At 46.7% G+C, this 19,373-nt stretch overlaps 1 protein-coding gene across 2 annotated transcripts in view; it reads left to right on the top strand.

Annotated features, from left to right (window-relative positions):
- The window catches only part of col9a2 (procollagen, type IX, alpha 2), a 188,009-nt gene that overhangs the window by 17,093 nt on the left and 151,543 nt on the right, over positions 1 to 19,373 (top strand). Inside the window, exons 1-4 of one of the 2 annotated variants that reach the window (XM_048558363.2) lie at positions 16,928 to 17,202; positions 17,911 to 17,982; positions 18,633 to 18,668; positions 18,779 to 18,841. In XM_048558363.2, coding sequence (XP_048414320.1) covers positions 17,116 to 17,202; positions 17,911 to 17,982; positions 18,633 to 18,668; positions 18,779 to 18,841 — 258 coding nt within the window. In that variant the 5' untranslated portion in view covers positions 16,928 to 17,115. Of the gene's footprint in view, positions 1 to 16,927; positions 17,203 to 17,910; positions 17,983 to 18,632; positions 18,669 to 18,778; positions 18,842 to 19,373 lie in introns of those variants that run through there. The other variant, XM_048558361.2, reaches the window with a different exon arrangement.

The following is a 19,373-nucleotide window of genomic DNA, read 5'->3' on the forward strand; positions in this document are numbered from 1 at the left end:
GCAGATGTGGATAGATTCCTTATAATGAAGGGGAAGAAAGGTGATGGGATAGGCGAGACACCCTTATCTGCCTTCCGGAGAGACCACTCTCTCCGCGACTCACTTGGCGCTCCACACTCCCCTCCAACCCCACCACACCCGGCACTTTCCCCTGCAACCACAGGAAGTGCTACACTTGCCCCCACACCTTCTCTGTCATCCCCATCCCAGGCGCCAAGATGACTTTCCACATCAAGCAGATGTTCACCTGCACATCCGCCAATGTAGTATACTGTATCCACTGTACCTGGTGTGGCTGCCTCTACATTGGGGAAACCAAGTGGAGGCTTGGGGACCGCTTTGCAGAACACCTGTGCTCGGTTCGCAATAAACAACTGCACCTCCCAGTCGCGAACCATTTCAACTCCCCCTCCCATTCCTTAGACGACATGTCCATCCTAGGCTTCCTGCAGTGCCACAACGATGCCACCCGTAGGTTGCAGGAACAGCAACTCATATTCCGCTTGGGAACCCTGCAGCCCAATGGTATCCATGTGGACTTCACCAGCTTCAAAATCTCCCCTCCCCCCACTGCATCCCAAAACCAGCCCAGCTCATCCCTGCCTCCCTAACCTGTTCTTCCTCTCACCTATTCCCTCCTCCCATCTCAAGCCGCACCTCTATTTCCTACCTACTAACCTCATCCCACCCCCTTGACCTGTCCGTCCTCCCCAGACTGACTATCCTCTCCCTACCTCCCCACCCCCCCCACCCATACTCTCCTCTCCACCTATCTTCTCCTCTATTCACCTTCAGTCCACCTCTCCCTCTCTCCCTATTTATTTCAGAATCCTCTCCCCATCCCTCTTTTCTGATAAAGGGTCTAGGCCTGAAATGTCAGCTTTTGTGCTCCTAAGATGCTGCTTGGCCTGCCGTGTTCATCCAGCTCCATACTTTGTTATGTGGGCTGTGCAACAACTTTTATAAACAGACTGGTTAGGGAAATATCTAAAAAGGAGAGTTGAGGGTTCTTGTGCCACAGTGATCATGTCTGTATGTCTAAGCCAGGGGCCTGAGTTCAAGTCCCACCTACTCCAGAGGTATATAATATCTCTGAACGGGTTGGTTAGAAAGTACGTATAAAGGAGAATCAGCTAGGAAGTGGCTAAATTTGATAGTGTGTATTTCAGCATAATTCTGACTAAAAAGTGTATGTTTGGACTTTGTTTGAAAGTATCTAACTTCAAGTGTTGTCCTTTCACTAAGTGTGAGAATATTATGTGCATCTGTCCCAGTATTTCATTCTTGGTTAGTGAGATTGTAAGAGGTTCACTTTGTGAACTGTATACATTTCAGTCTACCTCAGTCTCCTTGACATATTTGCTTCTTTTATCTTCCTCTCTTTGATGATATTCTTTCACATAGTTATGTGACCTAATTGATTCTTCTGTCCCTGTGACCTGGAATTTTTACCAGATAAGTCACTTTACTAGATTACCTAATTACTCTTGTATAGACCATGGATTATTGCTTTCAGAGGTTCATCTATGAAGGGAAAAATGCTAAAACTTGTCTCCTATTTGAAATATTCTAGCATGTTTGTCTGCCTGTTCTTTCATCTTTGCTGTGTCAAATTTTCACATGTTCCTGTGCTAGTTTACATGCCACTGTGAATCTCTGTAGAAACATAGGAACATAACACAGTATTGACATTTCGTCTTTGTTTTAAATTGTTTCCTTGATAATTTTAATGGACCTTTAATCTCGTGCCCATAATTCAAATGGATTAATCCAGTAGATTAATTTGGGGAATCTTTGGCAGCAGATTTTAAAAATCCAATTCTTTGTCCAAATTCTGTAGGTTTTCATGACAGTATGCCTTAATCATTGTGTTGAGAGTAATCTGTGCATGTGGATACACGTACAGCTGCGTTCCAATTCTCAGACACGCACTGACCTCCGGTACTGGATATTGCTGTTGCATGTGAACCTTGGAGGTCTGCGTGAAAGAAAAAAAATTAGAAGGAACACTGTTTGAATATGAATGATATGTAGTGGATTGGCATATCTGTGGTTTAAGCATATACTGGTGTCTCACTTTAATTTTCAGCAATGGTCTGACACAGACTACTATCTCTGTTGCAAATGGTTCTTCAAAAATTGCTCTGGGTATTAAAGGAGTCCATTTGATTAAATATTGAGCTTTTTCCATTACTTTACATGTATAAGATGTTCTACAAAACTGCATTACATCTTTATGAAGCTCTGGCCATTTAAAACACAACTTTATTGATGTCTGCATTTTCTGTATTCCAATATGATCTGCCATGAGAATTTTATGTGCTACTTGCAATTTCTCCTTACAATATCTGGATGGTACCATTCTTTGATGAATAACTGTCCATTTTCTGCCTGCAGGTATGGGAGGATGATTCCACTTCCGTATCAAAGCTACTTTTTGAATAAAATTCTACACTAGAGCCCCTTCATCCTCAGCTTCTGTGTGAACCGAATGTGCTAACTTGTTTAACTTTGGATTTGTTTTCTGAGCCTCAACTAGTGAAGACATATTACATATTTCTTTTGAATTATCCCCATCCTATAGAAAGTTTCAGCTACTCTAATATCTGCATGTATTATTACATGACCTCTGACGATGGATTTTGTTCAGCTATTGCTCTGGTCACCACATGGCACCATGGTTCAGTGGTTAGCACTGCTGTCCCTTGAATATCCCTCCAACCCACCTCCTAGAAACCAGGTTAAAGGATAGCCATTTAAGGGTAAGGTCAGGGGGAAGCAAGTACCAGATGAGTGAGAGGTGAAAGGTCATTTGGGGTTGGCTTTAATGGACTGGAATGTATTCCGTGTTTTTATTAATCTTAGAATTTGCTTTCTTGTCATGTGCATTCAAATGAGCGAAGTGAAAGGTTTCAATGTCGCTGTTTGTGGCACCATCTTAGGTACAGGATACCTAGGTATAGATACTTAAGTATTTGTTAAAGAATTTAAAGATTAATAAATAAAGCCCAGCATTGGAATACAATGTGTTTAAAAAGTACTTGAATTAGTCAAGGTTCAGCATAAGAATAAAAAGTTTGTAAAAAGCACTTGAGTTACAGTTCTTTTCACTGAGTCTGTGCTAGCACTGAGTTTCCAGACCACACCAGACCAAGTCTCCAGACCACGCCGGGCTTCAAAACTTAAGGCCTCACTCTCTCTCCTGTGCTGGCCTCCAGTCCGGGACTGGCCTCCCACACCACTTTTGGAATTTTTCTATTACACCGGTCCAAGACTCACTTCCCCTGCAGGACTTGCCTCCAGGACTGGCTTCCTGTGCTGGCCTGGTCTTGGACTAGCTCTCCCCACGCTGGCCCAGTCTTACACTCACCTTCAGGACTCAGCAGAGATAGCCTATGGTCTGGGAGTTGCCTCCTCCATTTCTTCTGAGTAAGTTTAGAGGTTAAAAGTTTAGGAAAATAAAAGTGCAGAAGAGAGAAGAAATAAAGAAAGAAAAGGAACAGACAGAGCAGAGGAGCTCCACCTGGAGCATCCCACTGTGCTGCCATTTTGCCATATTTTGGTTAGATGTCCCAAAGTGCTACATAGCCAATGAAATACCTGTTGTGTAATTACTGGTGTCGGCATGGATTATCTCAGCCTAGTAAGAACCCACAAGACGGCAATGATTTAATGACCAGATGATTTGTTTTGGAAGGGGAGAGCAAACTGAAGGAGGGGAGCAGTTCCCAGTTTCCAGGTCAAGGCAAACTGAGTCAGGGCTGGGGGCCAGAGCAGCACAGATCATGGCCCGTGGAGATTGTGACCCTATAATTGTAACATTGGTACGGAATGATATGAGGGGTGGCACAGTGGCTCAGTGGTTCGCACTGCTGCCTCACAGTGCTAGAGACCTGGATCTGATTCCACCCTCAAGTGACTTTGTGTGTGGAGCTTGCACGTTCTCCCTGTGCCTGAGTGGATTTCCTCCCAAGTCCACCACTGTGTAGCATAAGTGGATTGGCCATGCTAACTTGCCCATAATGTTCAGGGATGTGCAGGCTAGGTGGATTGTCCGTGGGAAATACAGGGTTGCAGAGATAGGAAATGGGGGTGGATCTGGGTGAGATGCTTTTCAGAAGGTTAGTGTGGACATGATGGTCCAACACAGACTGCTCTCTGTTCCCATGTTGTCGGGATTCTGTGATTCTGTGTGATGTTAGAATATCTGGAACTTGTTTCTCTGATTGTTCAGTTCCTTTAACCTCACTTGGACCTTCAGTGATCATAGGCAAAGCAAAAACTTCCACTCCAGCCAAATCATTACCTAGGAGGAGGTCACCTCCATCCATGTGTAATTTGTGAGCAACTCCTACTGCTACTATTTCAGACAGCAAGTTCTGTTCTAAATGTACATAATCATCAACCGTTCCTGCTGTCTGTCTTGCTGTTGCAACCTTTTATGTGAGTTCTAATAACTAAAAGTAGTGAGTTTTTAAATTCTTCTCAGAAAATATTTTATATAAGGGTTTCATATGTGGTATTTACTTCTAATGTGCATACCCACCAGTTCAAATGGCTTTGTTTAACTCTTTCCGACACAGTGTAATCTATCCAGGCTGTTTCCTTGAAGTTCAAAACTTTTGTGTGTATGATTCAGAGGCTAACTCATAGGTACCTAGAATGGCCTTTTTATACAGCAATATAATCCATAAAAACCTCTTCTGTAAATGATATATGAATCTCCTGACCTCTGCCTGGGCAGTGTTGTATTTTCTTTCAACTATTTCATTTGTTTTACTGCCTTTTCAAATGATGTAAAGAACAAATCCGCAAATTTTCCTCCATTTTTTAGATTTATATAAATCTGCAAATTTAAACATTTCCTTACCAGATTCTAGATTATACTTATGGTTTCCTCATCAGAGCCTTCTTCTATGTCTAAGGCCTTTTTTTTAAACTGCAGTCTTCTAAGCAGGAATTTTTTTTTTCCTCTCACCACTCTTGTCTTTCCCTATGCAATTCAAGGTCCACACCCACAGAATTATAGAATCATACATTACAGAAGAAGCTCTTCAGCCCATTGAGTCTGTCCTGCCAAAAATGCAATATTATCTTCATTATTCCCACTTTCCCACACTGAGTCCATTGCCTAGAATGTTAATTCAAGTGTTTATTCCAGTACTTGTTAAAGGTTGTGAGGTTTCCAACCTCAACTACGCTGCCAGGCGGTACATTCTGGCCCCCCACCTCCTGCTGGGTGAAAGAGATTTTCCTCAAATCCACTCAAAACCTCCTGCCTTTCATTTTAAAATTATACCCTTTTGTTCTTGCCACCCACTTTGCATTTGCCTGTCCATGCCCCTTTTTATGTGAAACATTTCTAATCTGACATTCCCCATTCAACCTTCCCTGTTCCAAAGAAAACAACCCAGGCATATAAAATTTGTCTCTGTTAAATTTTCTTTCCCATTTCTTTTCCTGTCTCTCAGGTGTGTTACAACTCCCTGGGAAAGTATGCTGATTCTCAAGCCCCACTATTCTTGAGTACGATTGCTCAGTGATTAGCACAACTGCCTATAGTGCCAGGAACCTGGATTCGATTCCAGCTTTGGGTGACTGTCTTTGTGGAGCTTGCACATTTTCCTAGTGTCTACGTGGGTATGTCTGGGTGGTCCAGTTTTCTTCTCACATTTGGCCATGATAAATTGTCTATAGTGACTGGGGACATACCTGCTAGGTGGGTTAGCCATGGTAAAGGCAGGGTTTCAGGGATGGGGTGGGGGTGGGGGTGCTGGGTCTGGATGGTCTGTTTTTTGGAAGGTTGGTGAGGATTCAATGGGCCAAGTAGTCTCTTTCTGCACTGTAGAGTTTGTAGGAATCTATAAATGTTAATGATTTACTCAAAGTATGCAAAATCCTCAATATCCTTATTTGTTGGAATCAAGTGAATAGAAAACCCTGATCAGGGCTCCTGTACTTTACTAGAACCACTGTTTATCACAAAACTCTGATTCCAAGTAAACAACTGTGAAATATGGCTCTCTCACAGCCTACAGCGAGGTAGGGTCACACGACTTGAAATGTTAACTCTGATTTCTCTCCACAGATGCTGCCTACCTGCTGAGTTTTTCCAGCAATTGATGCTTTTCTTCCGATGTACAGCATCGGCAGCTCTTTCAATTTTTATGAAATGTGGCAGCATTGGTTCAAACGCTAATCCCTTTTTGAACTGCCCAACACACATACAGACAGATGCAAACAACAAAACATTGGTCTTATGGGTGTAATCATAGTCAATTAAAGGGAAATACAATCAATAGCACGAGCCAACAGGGTTTGATGAGTTCTTAAAAATAATTCATTTGTGGGATGTGGGTGTCGCTGGCTGGCCAGCATTTATTGCCTGTCCTTAGTTCTCTTTGAGGAAGTGGCGGTGAGCTGCCTTCTTGAACCGCAGCAGTCCACTTGGGTTGACGCACACTGCAGATAGGGAGAGGATTCCAGAATTTTGACCCAGTGACAGTGAAGGAACAGTGCTATATTTCCAAGTGAGGATGGTGAGTGGCTTGGAGGGGAACTTGGAGGTAGTGGTGTTTCCATATATCTGCTGTCTTTGTCCTTCTAGATGGAGGTGGTTGTGGATTTGGAAGGTGTTCTTTTTGGCTCTCCAGGACTTTCTATTCTTTGATGTGTTTTCATCGGTTATTTTTCACTTCTTCACAGGAGACCTTGCATTTTAACTATATTAACTAGATCTACTGGATCTCATAGAAACCTATAAACCTCAAAACGGACTGAACAGGATACATGCAGGAAGGATCTTCCTGATTGCAGGCAGTCCAGGACCAACATTCATAGTCTAAGGACTATTTTGAGATGAGAAGAAATTTCTTCATCCAAAGAGTGGTGAATCTCTGGATCTAGCTACACAGGAAGCAGTCAAGGCAAAAACATTGTATGATTTCAAAAAGGAGTTCGATAAAGTTCTTGGGTTGAAGGGATCCAAAGATATGGGGGAAAAGTAGGAACAGGCTATTGAGTTAATGATCAGCCTTGATCATCATGAATGGTGGTTGCTATCAGATTGATGTTCTTTAGCATCCATATCAGGTCATAAATGCTCAAAATTACCAACTACCTGTTGCTAGTCAAAGCTCTCACTGCATCTGCTGCCCCAAAATTATCACATCATCTACAAACTGCTTCACCCATTTCTTGAATAAAGAAACAATGCAAACATCACTGAGTTTAAGTAACTCCTTTTAGAAATGCAGCAATTTTTTACACATACCTTTGATTTGTAAGAAGCACAGAATGGATTGTTCACATGGAAAAAATCTCTGCCTTAGGAGTTTAAAAGTCCCAGCTCACATGCAGCTGTTGCAGGAAAAGCACTAGGACAACAACTGCAGCACACACTCCAATGACTTTGTCTCTCTGTGCCTGTGTCTCTGTAACTTGTTTTCAGCTCCAATGTGTTCAGTTAGCTGAGAATCACTTGTAAACGCTCCTCAGCTCCTGATCACCTGCCCATTGCAGGAACCCACAGCCACAAAAACAGAGTGGCTTACAAATACAAGAGGTACAGTATTCCTTGTTGTGGAATTTTGCAGCCATCCTGGTAGTCCCTGTTTTTAAAAACAATTCTTTCTTATAACTGACTATTGTTTTTAAAGACACAAAAATAAAATGACACTGCTTACATGCCCCCATCCTTAAGGGGACGAAACACCATTTTTAAGAATGTAGTTCATTATAAGTGTGTAAGATTAAAACTGCAAAAGAAGTCTTAGATCAATTCATTATTCATCTTGCACTCCTCCCTTTCATTCAAGCTTGCACAGTCTCAGAGATGGTTACATTTTGGATGTGAGTTTGCTCGCTGAGCTGGATGGTTAGTTTTCAGACGTTTCGTCACCATTTTTTTATTTGAAAAAATATACTTTATTCATAAGATGTACAAAAAATAAAACATTTATACACCTACCCAGTCGTGCAAGCCGCTCCGGGTCACCCAGGGGGTACGTACACCAACTAAAAGAAGAAAAAAAAACAAAGCAAAGAAAACACCCCGGCAGTCATCACCCCGCACAGTCCCAGTTGGCCCCCTGACCAGTTGGGGAAGGCGCCAGCTGGGCCCAGTTACCACATAGGGCCCTTTTTTCTATTCTGGACGACGGGTTTCATACCGTGGTCTTTCCCCACTGCGCCTTGGCGGCGTCTGCCCCAAGCTTTCGTGCGTCCCTCAGCACGTAGTCCTGGACCATGGAGTGCGCCAGTCTGCAATATTCAGTCGGGGTCAGTTCTTTCAGCTGGCAGACCAGCAAGTTGCAGGCAGACCAAAGAGCATCTTTCACCCCATTGATGGTCCTCCAGGCGCAGTTGATGTTGGTATCAGTGTGCGTCCCGGGAAACAGCCCGTAAAGCACGGAGTCCCGCGTCACGGAGCTGCTCGGGACGAACCTCGACAAATACCACTGCGTCCCCCTCCAGACCTCCTGCGCATAGGCACACTCCAGAAGGAGGTGATCGACAGTCTCGTCCCCCCCGCAGCCACCTCGAGGGCAGCGTGCGGTGGCGCAGAGATTCCGGGCATGCATAAAGGATCTCACTGGCAGAGCCCCTCTCACCGCCAGCCAAGCAATGTCCTTGTGCTTGTTTGAAAGTTCTGGCGATGAGGCATTCTGCCAAATGACTTTGGCAACCTGCGTGGGGAACCAGACGACGGGATCCACCCTCTCCTTTTCCCGAAGGATCTCGAGGATACTATGTACTGACCACTGCCTGACGGCCTTGTGATCAAAGGTGTTTCCTTTCAAAAATTTCTCCACGAAGGACAGGTGGTACGGAACGGTCCAACTACTCGGAGCGTTCCACGGCAACGAGGCCAGGCCCATCTTTCGCAACACCGGGGACAGGTAGAACCTCAGTAAGTAGTGACACTTGGTGTTTGCCTACTGAGGATCTACGCACAACTTGATGCAGCCGCACACAAAGGTAGCCGTCAGGGCGAGGGTGGCGTTCGGTACGCCTTTCCCCCATTTTCCAGGTCTTTGTACATGGTGTCCCTGCGGACCCGGTCCATCCTCGACCCCCAAACGAAGTGGAAGATGGCCCGGGTGACCGCAGCGGCGCAGGTCTAGGGAATAGGCCAGGCCTGCGCCACATACAAGAGTACCAAAAGCCCCTCACACCTGACAACCAGGTTCTTACCCGCGATGGAGAGGGATCGGAGCGTCCACCTGCCCAGCTTCTGCTTCAATTTGGTGATACGCTCCTCCCAAGTCTTAAAGCACGCCCCAGCTCCACCAAACCAAACACCCAGCACCTTCAGGTAGTCTGTCCTGACAGTGAAGGGGATGAAGGAGCAGTCGTCCCAGTTCCCGAAGAACATGACCTCGCTCTTACCCCTATTGACTTTGGCACCCGAGGCCAGTTCAAACTGGCTGCAGATGTCCAACAGTCTACTCACCGACCGACGATCGGTGCAGAAGATGGCGACATCGTCCATGTACAGGGAGGTCTTGACCTGAAGGCTTCCGCTGCCTGGGATAGTCACGCCCTTTAGGCTCACGTCCTTCCTGATGGATGCAGCGAAGGGCTCCACACAGCACACTAACAAGGCAGGAGAGAGCGGGCAGCCCTGCCTGACTCTAGATCTGACAGGAAAACTGTCCAATTCCCACCCGTTGATCGAGACTGAACTAACGATGTTGATGTAGAGCAGCCGGATCCAATTGCGGATGCCCTCCCCAAACCCCAATTTGGAGAGGACGTCCCTCATGTAAGCATGAGAGACCCTGTCGAAGGCCTTCTCCTGGTCCAGGCTGGCGAGGCAGGTGTCCACCCGCCTGTCCTGCATGTAGGCGATCGTATCCCTGATGAGTGCGAGGCTCTCAGCGATCTTCCTGCCTGGCACAGCACAGGTTTGGTCAGGGTGAATCACTGACTCCAGGACAGACCTGACCTGGTTGGCTATGACCTTGTCCAGGATTTTGTAGTCCACGTTCAATAGTGAAATGGGACGCAAATTCTTAATTTCTTCCCTCTCCCCCCTCCTCTTGTAAATGAGGGCGATGATGCCCTTCCTCATGGACTTGCACATTTCCCCTGCCCGAAGTGCACTATCGTACACCTCCAGCAGGTCCTGGCTGACCAGGTCCCACAGAGCGGAATCCAACTTGACCGGTAAGCCGTCACTCCCAGGAGTCTTATTCCTCTCCAAGGACTTGAGGGCTCTGGTCAGCTAGTCCAGGGATATCGGCCGGTCCAGCCACTCCCTCGTGCCGTCGTCTAAGACTTCCGTGATAGACGACAGGAACGACTCGGAGGCTGTGCTGTTCATGGGCTTCGTGTCGTACTGTCCGGCATAGAAGGATCTGCTGATCCTCAAAATGTCGGGCTGAGACGACGTCACCGAGCCGTCGTCCTCCTTCAGCCGGCTAAGCACAGAGCTCTCTTTGTGCACCATCTGAAAGAAGAAACGCGAGCACGTCTCGTCCTGCTCCACAGGGCGGAACCTGGACCAGAAGATTATCCTGGAGGCCTCAGCTGCGAAGAGCGAGGCTCACGTCACGGAGGACCTCCGTGACATCGACCCCCATCAACTGCAGAAGGAGCAGGTTCTGCACCCTTTTCTGGAGTCGCAACAGCTTTCCCCGCCTCTCTCTCGCCTTCCAAACACCCTTGAGGACAAAGAACCTCTTGATGTTCTCCTTCACCGTCTCCCACCAGTCGCCCGGAGACTCAAAGAGGGGTTTCACGGTTCTCCAACCGGCGTACTCCCTCTTAAGCTCCTTGACGTTCTCTGGGGTCAACAGAGTCGTGTTGAGCTTCCACGTCCCCTTACCGGCCGGCTGGTCGTCCTGTAAGTGACAGTCGGCCAGCAGGAGGCAGTGGTCAGAGAAGAACACTGGCTTGATGCCGGTGGACCTGACCAAGAACGCCCGTGACACAAACAGGAAGTCCATCCTTGAGCGAATAGACCCGTCTGGCCGCGACCAGGTGTACCTCCGCTGCACTCCGTCTGCAGGGGTGCTGAAGATGTCGAGCAGCTTGGCGTCCTTCACCGTGCCCATCAGGAATCTGGACGTGACGACCAATTGACTCCCCCCACCTGATGTCCCCACGCCGGATCTTCCATCTGCATCGATGATGCAGTTGAAGTCTCCGCCTAGGATGACCGGCCTGGACGTAGCCAGCAGGGGTGGAAGCCGCTGCAGGACGGCCAACCGCTCACTCCGTACTGCTGGGGCGTACACGTTGATCAGCCTCAGGGGAGTGTTCCTGTAGGTGACGTCAGCCACTAGGAGGCGCCCCCACCACCACGTCCTGATCTTGCGAGATGATGAAGTTGCGCCCCCGCAGCAGAATAGCCAGGCCCGAGGAGCGACAGTCGTTACCCCCCCCCCCCCCCCCGACCAGATCGAAGGCCCACAGGTCAAGGCGCCGGACCATTTCAAATACCTGCTGAGGTGCAGTATCCCGCACTCCTGCAGAAACAGGAGGTCCGCCTTGATGGTGGTCAGGTAGGCCAACGTGGACACACATCTTGCGGCGGACTTGACGCTGCGCACATTAATGCTCGTAACTTGTACCCCCATTGTGGGCAGTGACCACAGTACCGTCCCCGAGTCCAAGGTCCAGCCCGTCTATCTGTCCCTTCACGCCCATTGCTCGGGCTAACTGCTGGACGCTCTCCGGGCTCAGGAAACCGTCCATGCTGCCTTCTGGGTGGCATCACCCCGTCGGGGGTACGGAGGCAGGAGAGTCCGGCTGTGGGTCAGGCTGGGGACGCGCTGTTTCCTCCTTCCCGCCTGGAAGTTCCGGGGGGGCCCTCGTCACCTGGAAGCGTGGTGCTGCTTTCCTTCTCCCTTGAGACCTTTAACTACTGCTTCGGGCGGGCCCTCTCCGAATCCCCCTCGTCAGAGGAGCTCTTATAGCCTCCCCGTAGCTGCCTCTTCCCGCCTGATGGTTGCGGTTCCTGGGCCAGCCGACGCACCTTCCTCCTCGCTTCCTGGACCGTCGTCCACTCCCCTGGGTCACCTGTCGTCGCTTCCATTGACTCCGGGTTGTCGGGGGGGAGCAGAGCCTGCAGGGGCGCTTTGCTGGCCTCGGGCCCATCCTGCGGGGCTGGGCCCTCCTGCACGACCTGGCCCTCCTGCACATTAGTGGGGTCCTTGCAGGGCCGTGCTGCCTTCCTCTCCTCCGGGGGGGCTGGCCCCGCATTGCCCCTGCCGGCGACCTGGGCGTAGGTGGTCCCCTGCTGAGGGCATGCCCTATAGAGGTGGCCCGCTTCCCCGCAAAGGTTGCAGCTTTTTTCTTGTGGGCAATCCTTTGCAAGGTGTCCCTCCTCCCTGCAGATGGTGGCTTTGCAGTCAGCCGCCACGTGACCTGACCTACCACAGGCATGGCAGACTTTAGGTTGCCCTGCATAGGTCAGGTAGCCCTTGCTCCCGCCGATCGCGAAGCTGGACGGTGGGTGTACGACATTTTCGTCCGCGCCCATTCTCAGCGTCACCTTGACCTGCCTCTTACTGGTCCAGATGCCAAAGGGGTCCATGATGTCTGTTAGGTCCCCCTCCACCTTCACGTAACTTCCAAGGAAGGTCAGGATATCAACTGCTGGCACATGCGGGTTGTACATGTGTACAGTCACCATACGGCTCCTCTGCGCTGGCATCACAAACAGCGGGACAGCGGTCAATACAGAGAGGGGGCCCTCACCTCCTTTCTCCTTAAACCTCCAGGAAGCGCTCGCAAAGCTTGGCACTCCTGAAGGTCACATCGTAAAAACCTCCTCCGGGGAAATCCTGCAGGCAGTAAATGTCCGCAGCAGCGAACCCGCAACAGTCCAACAGGACCCTCTTCACAAAGAAGGTGCGGTCCACAGGTGCACCTTCATCCACCTTCTTCATGGAAACACGGATGGTGTTCCGGACCCCCTGACCTGGGGCACGAGCACTTGCCGCAGCCATCGTTGCAGGTTGGCTGCTCCCCTGAACCAGGTTAGGCCGAAGCTAGCATTAAGATCCACCGGTTGCAAGGGTGCACAGCCAACCCGACGTCTTCCATCCACCTCCAACACAGCGCTCTCCTCCTCCCGGTCCACAGAAGAGTGGGTCTTTATTTTGTTCCAGATGTAAGCTGGTTCACTGAGCTGGAAGGTTTGTTCCCAGATGTTCCATCACCATTCTAGGTAACATCAACAGTGAGCCTCCGACGAAGCACTGGTGTTATGTTCCCCTTTCTATTTATCTGGGTAGGTTTCCGTGGGGTGGTGATGTCATTTCCTGCGTTGGTGATGTCATTTCCTGTTCTTTTTCTCAGGGGATGGTAGATTGATTTGGAGCCAATGTGTTTGTTGATGGAGTTCTGGTTGGAATGCCATGCCTCTAGGAATTCTCGTGCGTGTCTCTGTTTGGCTTGTCCTAGGATGGGTGTGTTGTCCTAATCAAAGTGGTGTCCTTCCTCATCTGTGTGTAAGGATGCGAGTGATAGTGGGTCATGTCGTTTTGTGGCTAGTTGATGTTCATGTATCCTGGTGGCTAGCTTCCTGCCTGTTTGTCCAATGTAGTGTTTGTCACAGTTCTTGCAAGGTATGTTGTAGATGACGTTCATTTTGTTTGTTGTCTGTATGGGGTCTTTTAAGTTCATTAGCTGCTGTTTTAGTGTGTTGGTGAGTTTGTGGGCTACCCTGATGCCAAGAGGTCTGAGTAGTCTGGCAGTCATTTCGGAAATGTCTTTGATGTAGGGGAGAGTGGTTATGGTTTCTGAGCCCGTTTTGTCTTTACATAAAGATGAGGAAGGGCACCATTTTGATTGGGACAACACATCCATCCTAGGACAAGCCAAACAGAGACATGCACGAGAATTCCTAGAAGCATGGCATTCCAACTGGAACTCCATCAACAAACACATTGATTTGGAGCCAATCTGCCATCTCCTGAGAAAAAGAACAGGAAATGACATCACCGACGCAGGAAATGACATTACCAACCCAAGGAACCCTAACCAGATAAATAGAAAGCGGGACATAACACCAGCGCTTCGTTGGAGGCTCACTGATGATGTTACCTAGAATGGCGACGAAACGTCTGAAAACTAACCTTCCAGCTCAGCGAGCAAATTCACATCCAGAACCTCAACCTGAGCTGCAAATCTTCTCAAAACTCGCCATGCTTACATTTTATCTTCTAAGATTTTACTTTCAGCATCAAAAACAAAGTTGCTGGAAAAGCTCAGCAGGTCTGGCAGCATCTGTGGAGGAGAAAACAGAGTTAACGTTTCGGTTCCAGTGACCCTTGCTCAGTTCTGAGGAAGGGTCACCAGTCCCGAAACGTTAACTCTGTTTTCTCCTGCACAAATGCTGCTAGACCTGCTGAGCTTTTCCAGCAACTTTGTTATGGTTCTTGATTTACAGCATTCGCAGTTCTTTTGTTTTTTAGTTACTTTCAGGAATAACGTATATGCAATTATATTATTGTTTCCATTAACATGAATAATTTTTACATTACATGGTTGCAGTATAAGGCTTGACCTGAATAGTCCCATGTTCTGATTTTTAAACTTTTCAATGAAGTCTAGTGGATTGTGATCAGTGTAAATTATTGTTTCCTTGTTTCCAGTTTCAGACATAGATCTTAAAGTGGTGATGAGCTAGCAACAATCCCTCAGTCTTTTTTCCATGGTACAGTACTTCTTCTGAGACTAGTTTAATTTCTCAGAGAAGTAAGCCTTTGGCTTCTGCATTCTTGACTCATCAACCTTCAACAAAACATCCACTGCCAAATCACTAGCATCAATTGCCTTTTCAGAAGGTTTGGAAAAATCAAGAGAAGCCAACACTGCTTCATTCATTTATCACTAAGGGGAGGTGACAGCTGAGTGGTATTATCACTAAACTATTAATCCAGAGACCCAAGTAAAATTTGGGCACCTGGGTCTGATCCCACCATGGGAAATGGTGGAATTTGTATTCACTTAAAAGAAAATTGTAATTTGAGAGTGTACTGATGACCATTGTAGATTGTCAGAATGAAAAAATATTGGCTCACTAACGTCCTTCAGGCAAGGAAATTGCTATTCTTATCTGGTCTGGTCTGCATGTGACTTCAGAATGTGGCTGACTCTTAACTCCCTCTGACATTGTCTGCAAGCCACTCTGTTATATCTGAAACTTTCAAGTTTCTCTTGAAAGGGAAAAAAAATTTGAAATGGCTGGACGCCTGGCATCAACCGAGGCATCGGACATAACAAAGGCAAAACAGCCCTGTTGACACTCCAAATGCACTCTTAGTAACATCCAGGGCCCAGTGCCTTATTGGGGAGAATTGTCTGTCATACTAACCAAGCAAAAGCCTGATACAATCATGCTGTTGGAATCATATCTTACAAGGAATGTTTTAGACATCACCATCCTGGATATGTCCTGTCCCACTGCAAGCCCCACTGATGCCCTCAACTTGATTGGTAGTGTAATTCTTGGCAGAATTTGGATTATTTGGATTATCCCGTTTTTGATCACAGAACTGCCTATCTACTTCTATAAATGTCTATTCAGCAAATGGTATTCAATCATGAAATCACATGTAATGTTGAACACAATGTTCTGAGCTCTGTAAGAACCAGCAGGTTAATTGAAAAGAACTAGAGGGAAGTTCTGTTTGATACAATCCACCAGTTATTGGCAAATGCAGCCCACATATCTTGTGTCACACCAGCATTGAAAATGATATATCACATTACCCATTTTAGCCCACACTGTTACACTTTCCCCTCACATTGTCACTCTGTGCTCCCTACCTTGTGCTGTCACACTATCCTCCATACAAACTGTGTCAATGTGAGAGGTTATTTTTGATCTGGTTTTGTTTTAAGACAGGCTGTAAGACAGTAGTTCCAAGATGGCTAGTTCCACCGCTTGAGTAAACAGCTTGAGAGGCCTTGGAGGTTTTTAAACAGCCTAAATAGGTGTGGCCACCTCTCGAAAGATTAGGATTCCTTGTTGTGGTTTTTCAGTAGCTTCAGAAGCTATTGGGTCTTAACAGAGTTGGAGATTCAGTGAATGTCTCCTGGCTCCTAGTCTCTGAATTTTCACTTGATGTTTACTTTCTCCTCGATAGGACAACTGCATTTGAGAATCTGTGTCTGAATTTTCCTTTATTGCCAAGGGGTATGTTTATGGGATTTATTACATTGGAACAGATAATTAGTAATAGTTACTGTATGTATTATTTGGTTAAGTTTTCCAACAGGGTTATGTTATTCTCAATTCCTCTTTCTTTGGTTTTATTCTAACTACCGTGTGTAAATAAATTGTCTTGTTTCATGTCAAGTAGTTTGACCAGATGCATTGCATCAGGAACAAACCCTTTATATTTACCATTAAAATAAGAAAATGTTAGGGTAGAGGCTATCTTAAAATATTTTGAGGAGGCCTCTTCTGGTCCATAACACATACACACTGTGATAAGCATTGGAAGGACAGTCCCACCTTTCCAGTATGGCACATAATTATATATTCAATATTTTGTATTTGGACATTTTCCTCATGATAAGCCCTACATTGAGCTGTTTGGTCTGAAACAGTAGTTTGAGCGCTATCATCTGAATCTTGAAGTTTTGGCAATTGTACTGTGAGCTCAGCATTGAAGCTGGGCTGTTTATCCAGGAACCTACAGCTGCAACTGTGTATATCCAAGGTTTCGTCCACAATGCGATCAAAAAGGGACCAAATTAATTCTCACTCAAATTCACTATTCGATTACCTTGGAATAAGGTAATCATTCGGATGAGCTTTTTTGTTTCGTAATTGTTCATTCCACCGACATTTCTGTCGTTGATAACATATTAATACATTCACCACAACGTCTGACCTCATACATACGCATAATTTGCCTCCTCATCTTTCTCCCTCCGGGCTTTTTTGGGAATAGGTGAAGTTTGACCAGTTCCTGACCTGCTTCATATTCAATATTTATCCCCGCCCCTCCGCCAGGGCCACTCATCCACTCAGCCCCGTGGAGAGCTCTGGGCTGCTCTCGTCTTTCTCCAGGGGTCCCAACTGAACGCCTCATCCAGCGAAAAACGCGTGGTTTTTATTTTTGCCCTCTCCAGGCGGTGTAACTCGGCATGGCTAGCGTGACTGGTGTCTGGCTGCGTTCGGGAGTCCTGCGGCTCGTAGTCTTGCTGCAAATCGTCAGCTTGTGCTTGACCCAGGTACGGTGAGGGGAGAGAGCGACTTTGGAATCGGTGGTCTGATGCAGAGCTTGAAAACACTTTCTTTCAAAAAGCAAGGGACAGAGTGCACTGCAAATTTGTCCTGAATTAAGATGTTAATTATAACCCATTGTGCGCAGCACTCCCCACCTGTCAACAAGCATCTTCTGAATCCGGGAGTATTGAAATCCAAGAGGAAATAATTTACCTTGAGTGAGCTCTCGGTGTGAACGTCTATCTCCCTCACCAACTCTGAACTTCTTTGAATGCAGTGTGGTGTTTTGGATGCCAGGGCTGTGAAATTCTCAGCCCTGAGTACTGACTGCCTGCAGAGATAGTGGGCAAAGGAAACAGTGCCATAGGCAAAAAAAGTCAGAATTTCAACTCCCAACCACTATTCAGAACAAGATAGAATACTGGACTTCGAAACGTTAAGTCTGTTTCTCTGCACAGGTGCTGCTGAGTTTCTCCCGTAATTTCTGTTTCTACTCGCCTTGATGGGGGCTTCCAATGTCTGTTATCCGTTATTCTGTTTAACTGTCAAAACTCGCTTTGTTTAACTCTCCTTATCCATCGTTTTTTCTAAAAGATAAGTCGGATAACATTTCGAAAAGTACAGTTGACACTTTCTTAGCCCCGTTTCTGGGTCATTTTCTGGTGTCTACATTTCATTCCAAGGCTTAAAACTCTCTGTTTCTTGCTTGCCAGGGTCCGTTCGATGAGCAACGTGTAGTTGGATCCCCGGGCCCAGCTGGGATTCCTGGATCAGACGGTATCGATGTGAGTGTGCGTGTGCTTCCAGGAGGGCTGTTAGACAAAGAGTGGCATTGTCCCGGGTACCAGCCTGCACTGTCTGGCGGCAGGGGGAGCGCCTAACACCAGGTCCCAGACCCCCCCGACCACTACGGGCGGGGGATTTCAAGGCACATTCAGTTCATTCCCAATAAACCGAACATCGGTCTCACTCAATCAGATTCAATTTTGGATGTTTTGTTTCTTTAAAGAATCAGAGAATTAAGGGATTAAACACCGTCGCCACTCGGTGTTTCTGAGGGAGACTGGGGACTCGTTGTGAAAGTTTACGGCGAGCGGTGAACTAGAAAACATTCAATTCAATTCCCTCCATATACTGCGAGCTAATTTAAGGAAAACAAAATAGTTCAGTTTAATAGGAACGGTTGTTCAGTGCCTGTATGAAGTCTCAGACTATCATGCATTGGATCATTCACCAAAACCTGCTGTTTTAAAGTTTAGCTCCTTTATAAATCTGGAACTTCAGAATAAGTGATTTAAAATGAATTTGGGACATCAATAATTTAAATCAATTAGAGCTGTGACAGAAGAATATGCAACAGAGAAGCTGGTGTATTACTTAACTGTTTCTGAAGGATTCGCCCGTGTACTTAAGTGATATATTTTTCTTTTTCTAGGGGGAACATGGACCGCCTGGGCCCCCTGGTCCACCAGTAAGTGACTCACCTCATTTCTGTCAAGTCTCTGTGTTCACTACAATTGAAAAAAATACTTTAGCACCTCAGTTTGAAGAAAATTAACCAGAGCCTTAATTTTCATTAAGGGAGTAAAGGGTGATCCTGGTGAACCTGGACTAGATGGACCTCAAGGTGACCCGGGATATGATGTGAGTACTTTCCGATGCAGTGGAGTTGTGATGATTTTCACTGGGGTGTTGCTGCATTTGTGGAATGTATCTCAGAGAGGGCCAGTCTTTGTTAAATATCTTGTGTATGAATGTGTCTCTGTCTCTCTTCACTCTTCCTTTGAGTATAACCAGTGTCTGGGAATTAGCTGAGCCATAGGACATTCTTGGGGAGGAGAAGTCCCAGCTCTAGGATTATAAATTCCATCTGATTTCAAACTTTACTTCACACTGAGCTATTCCTATGCAGTCTGTATTTGGGCATTTATTCTGCAAGTAAACCTACATTGTGTGTAGAAATTTGTAACTGTATTTCCTATGTACTGGAATCTGCATTGTGTACATGCACGTACAGAGGATGAGGATCTGCATTGTCTACACTCCATTCACTGAGAATGAGGATCTGCATTGTCTACGCTCCATGTACCATCAAGAGGAGACACCAGTTTGCAATAACGTGGAGTAGTCAACAAGGTTGATGCCCATACAACGTTCTCTGGATTGGGTTGAAAGT

This window comes from Stegostoma tigrinum, chromosome 24 (genome assembly GCF_030684315.1).
Source record: "Stegostoma tigrinum isolate sSteTig4 chromosome 24, sSteTig4.hap1, whole genome shotgun sequence".
NCBI lineage: Eukaryota > Metazoa > Chordata > Chondrichthyes > Orectolobiformes > Stegostomatidae > Stegostoma > Stegostoma tigrinum.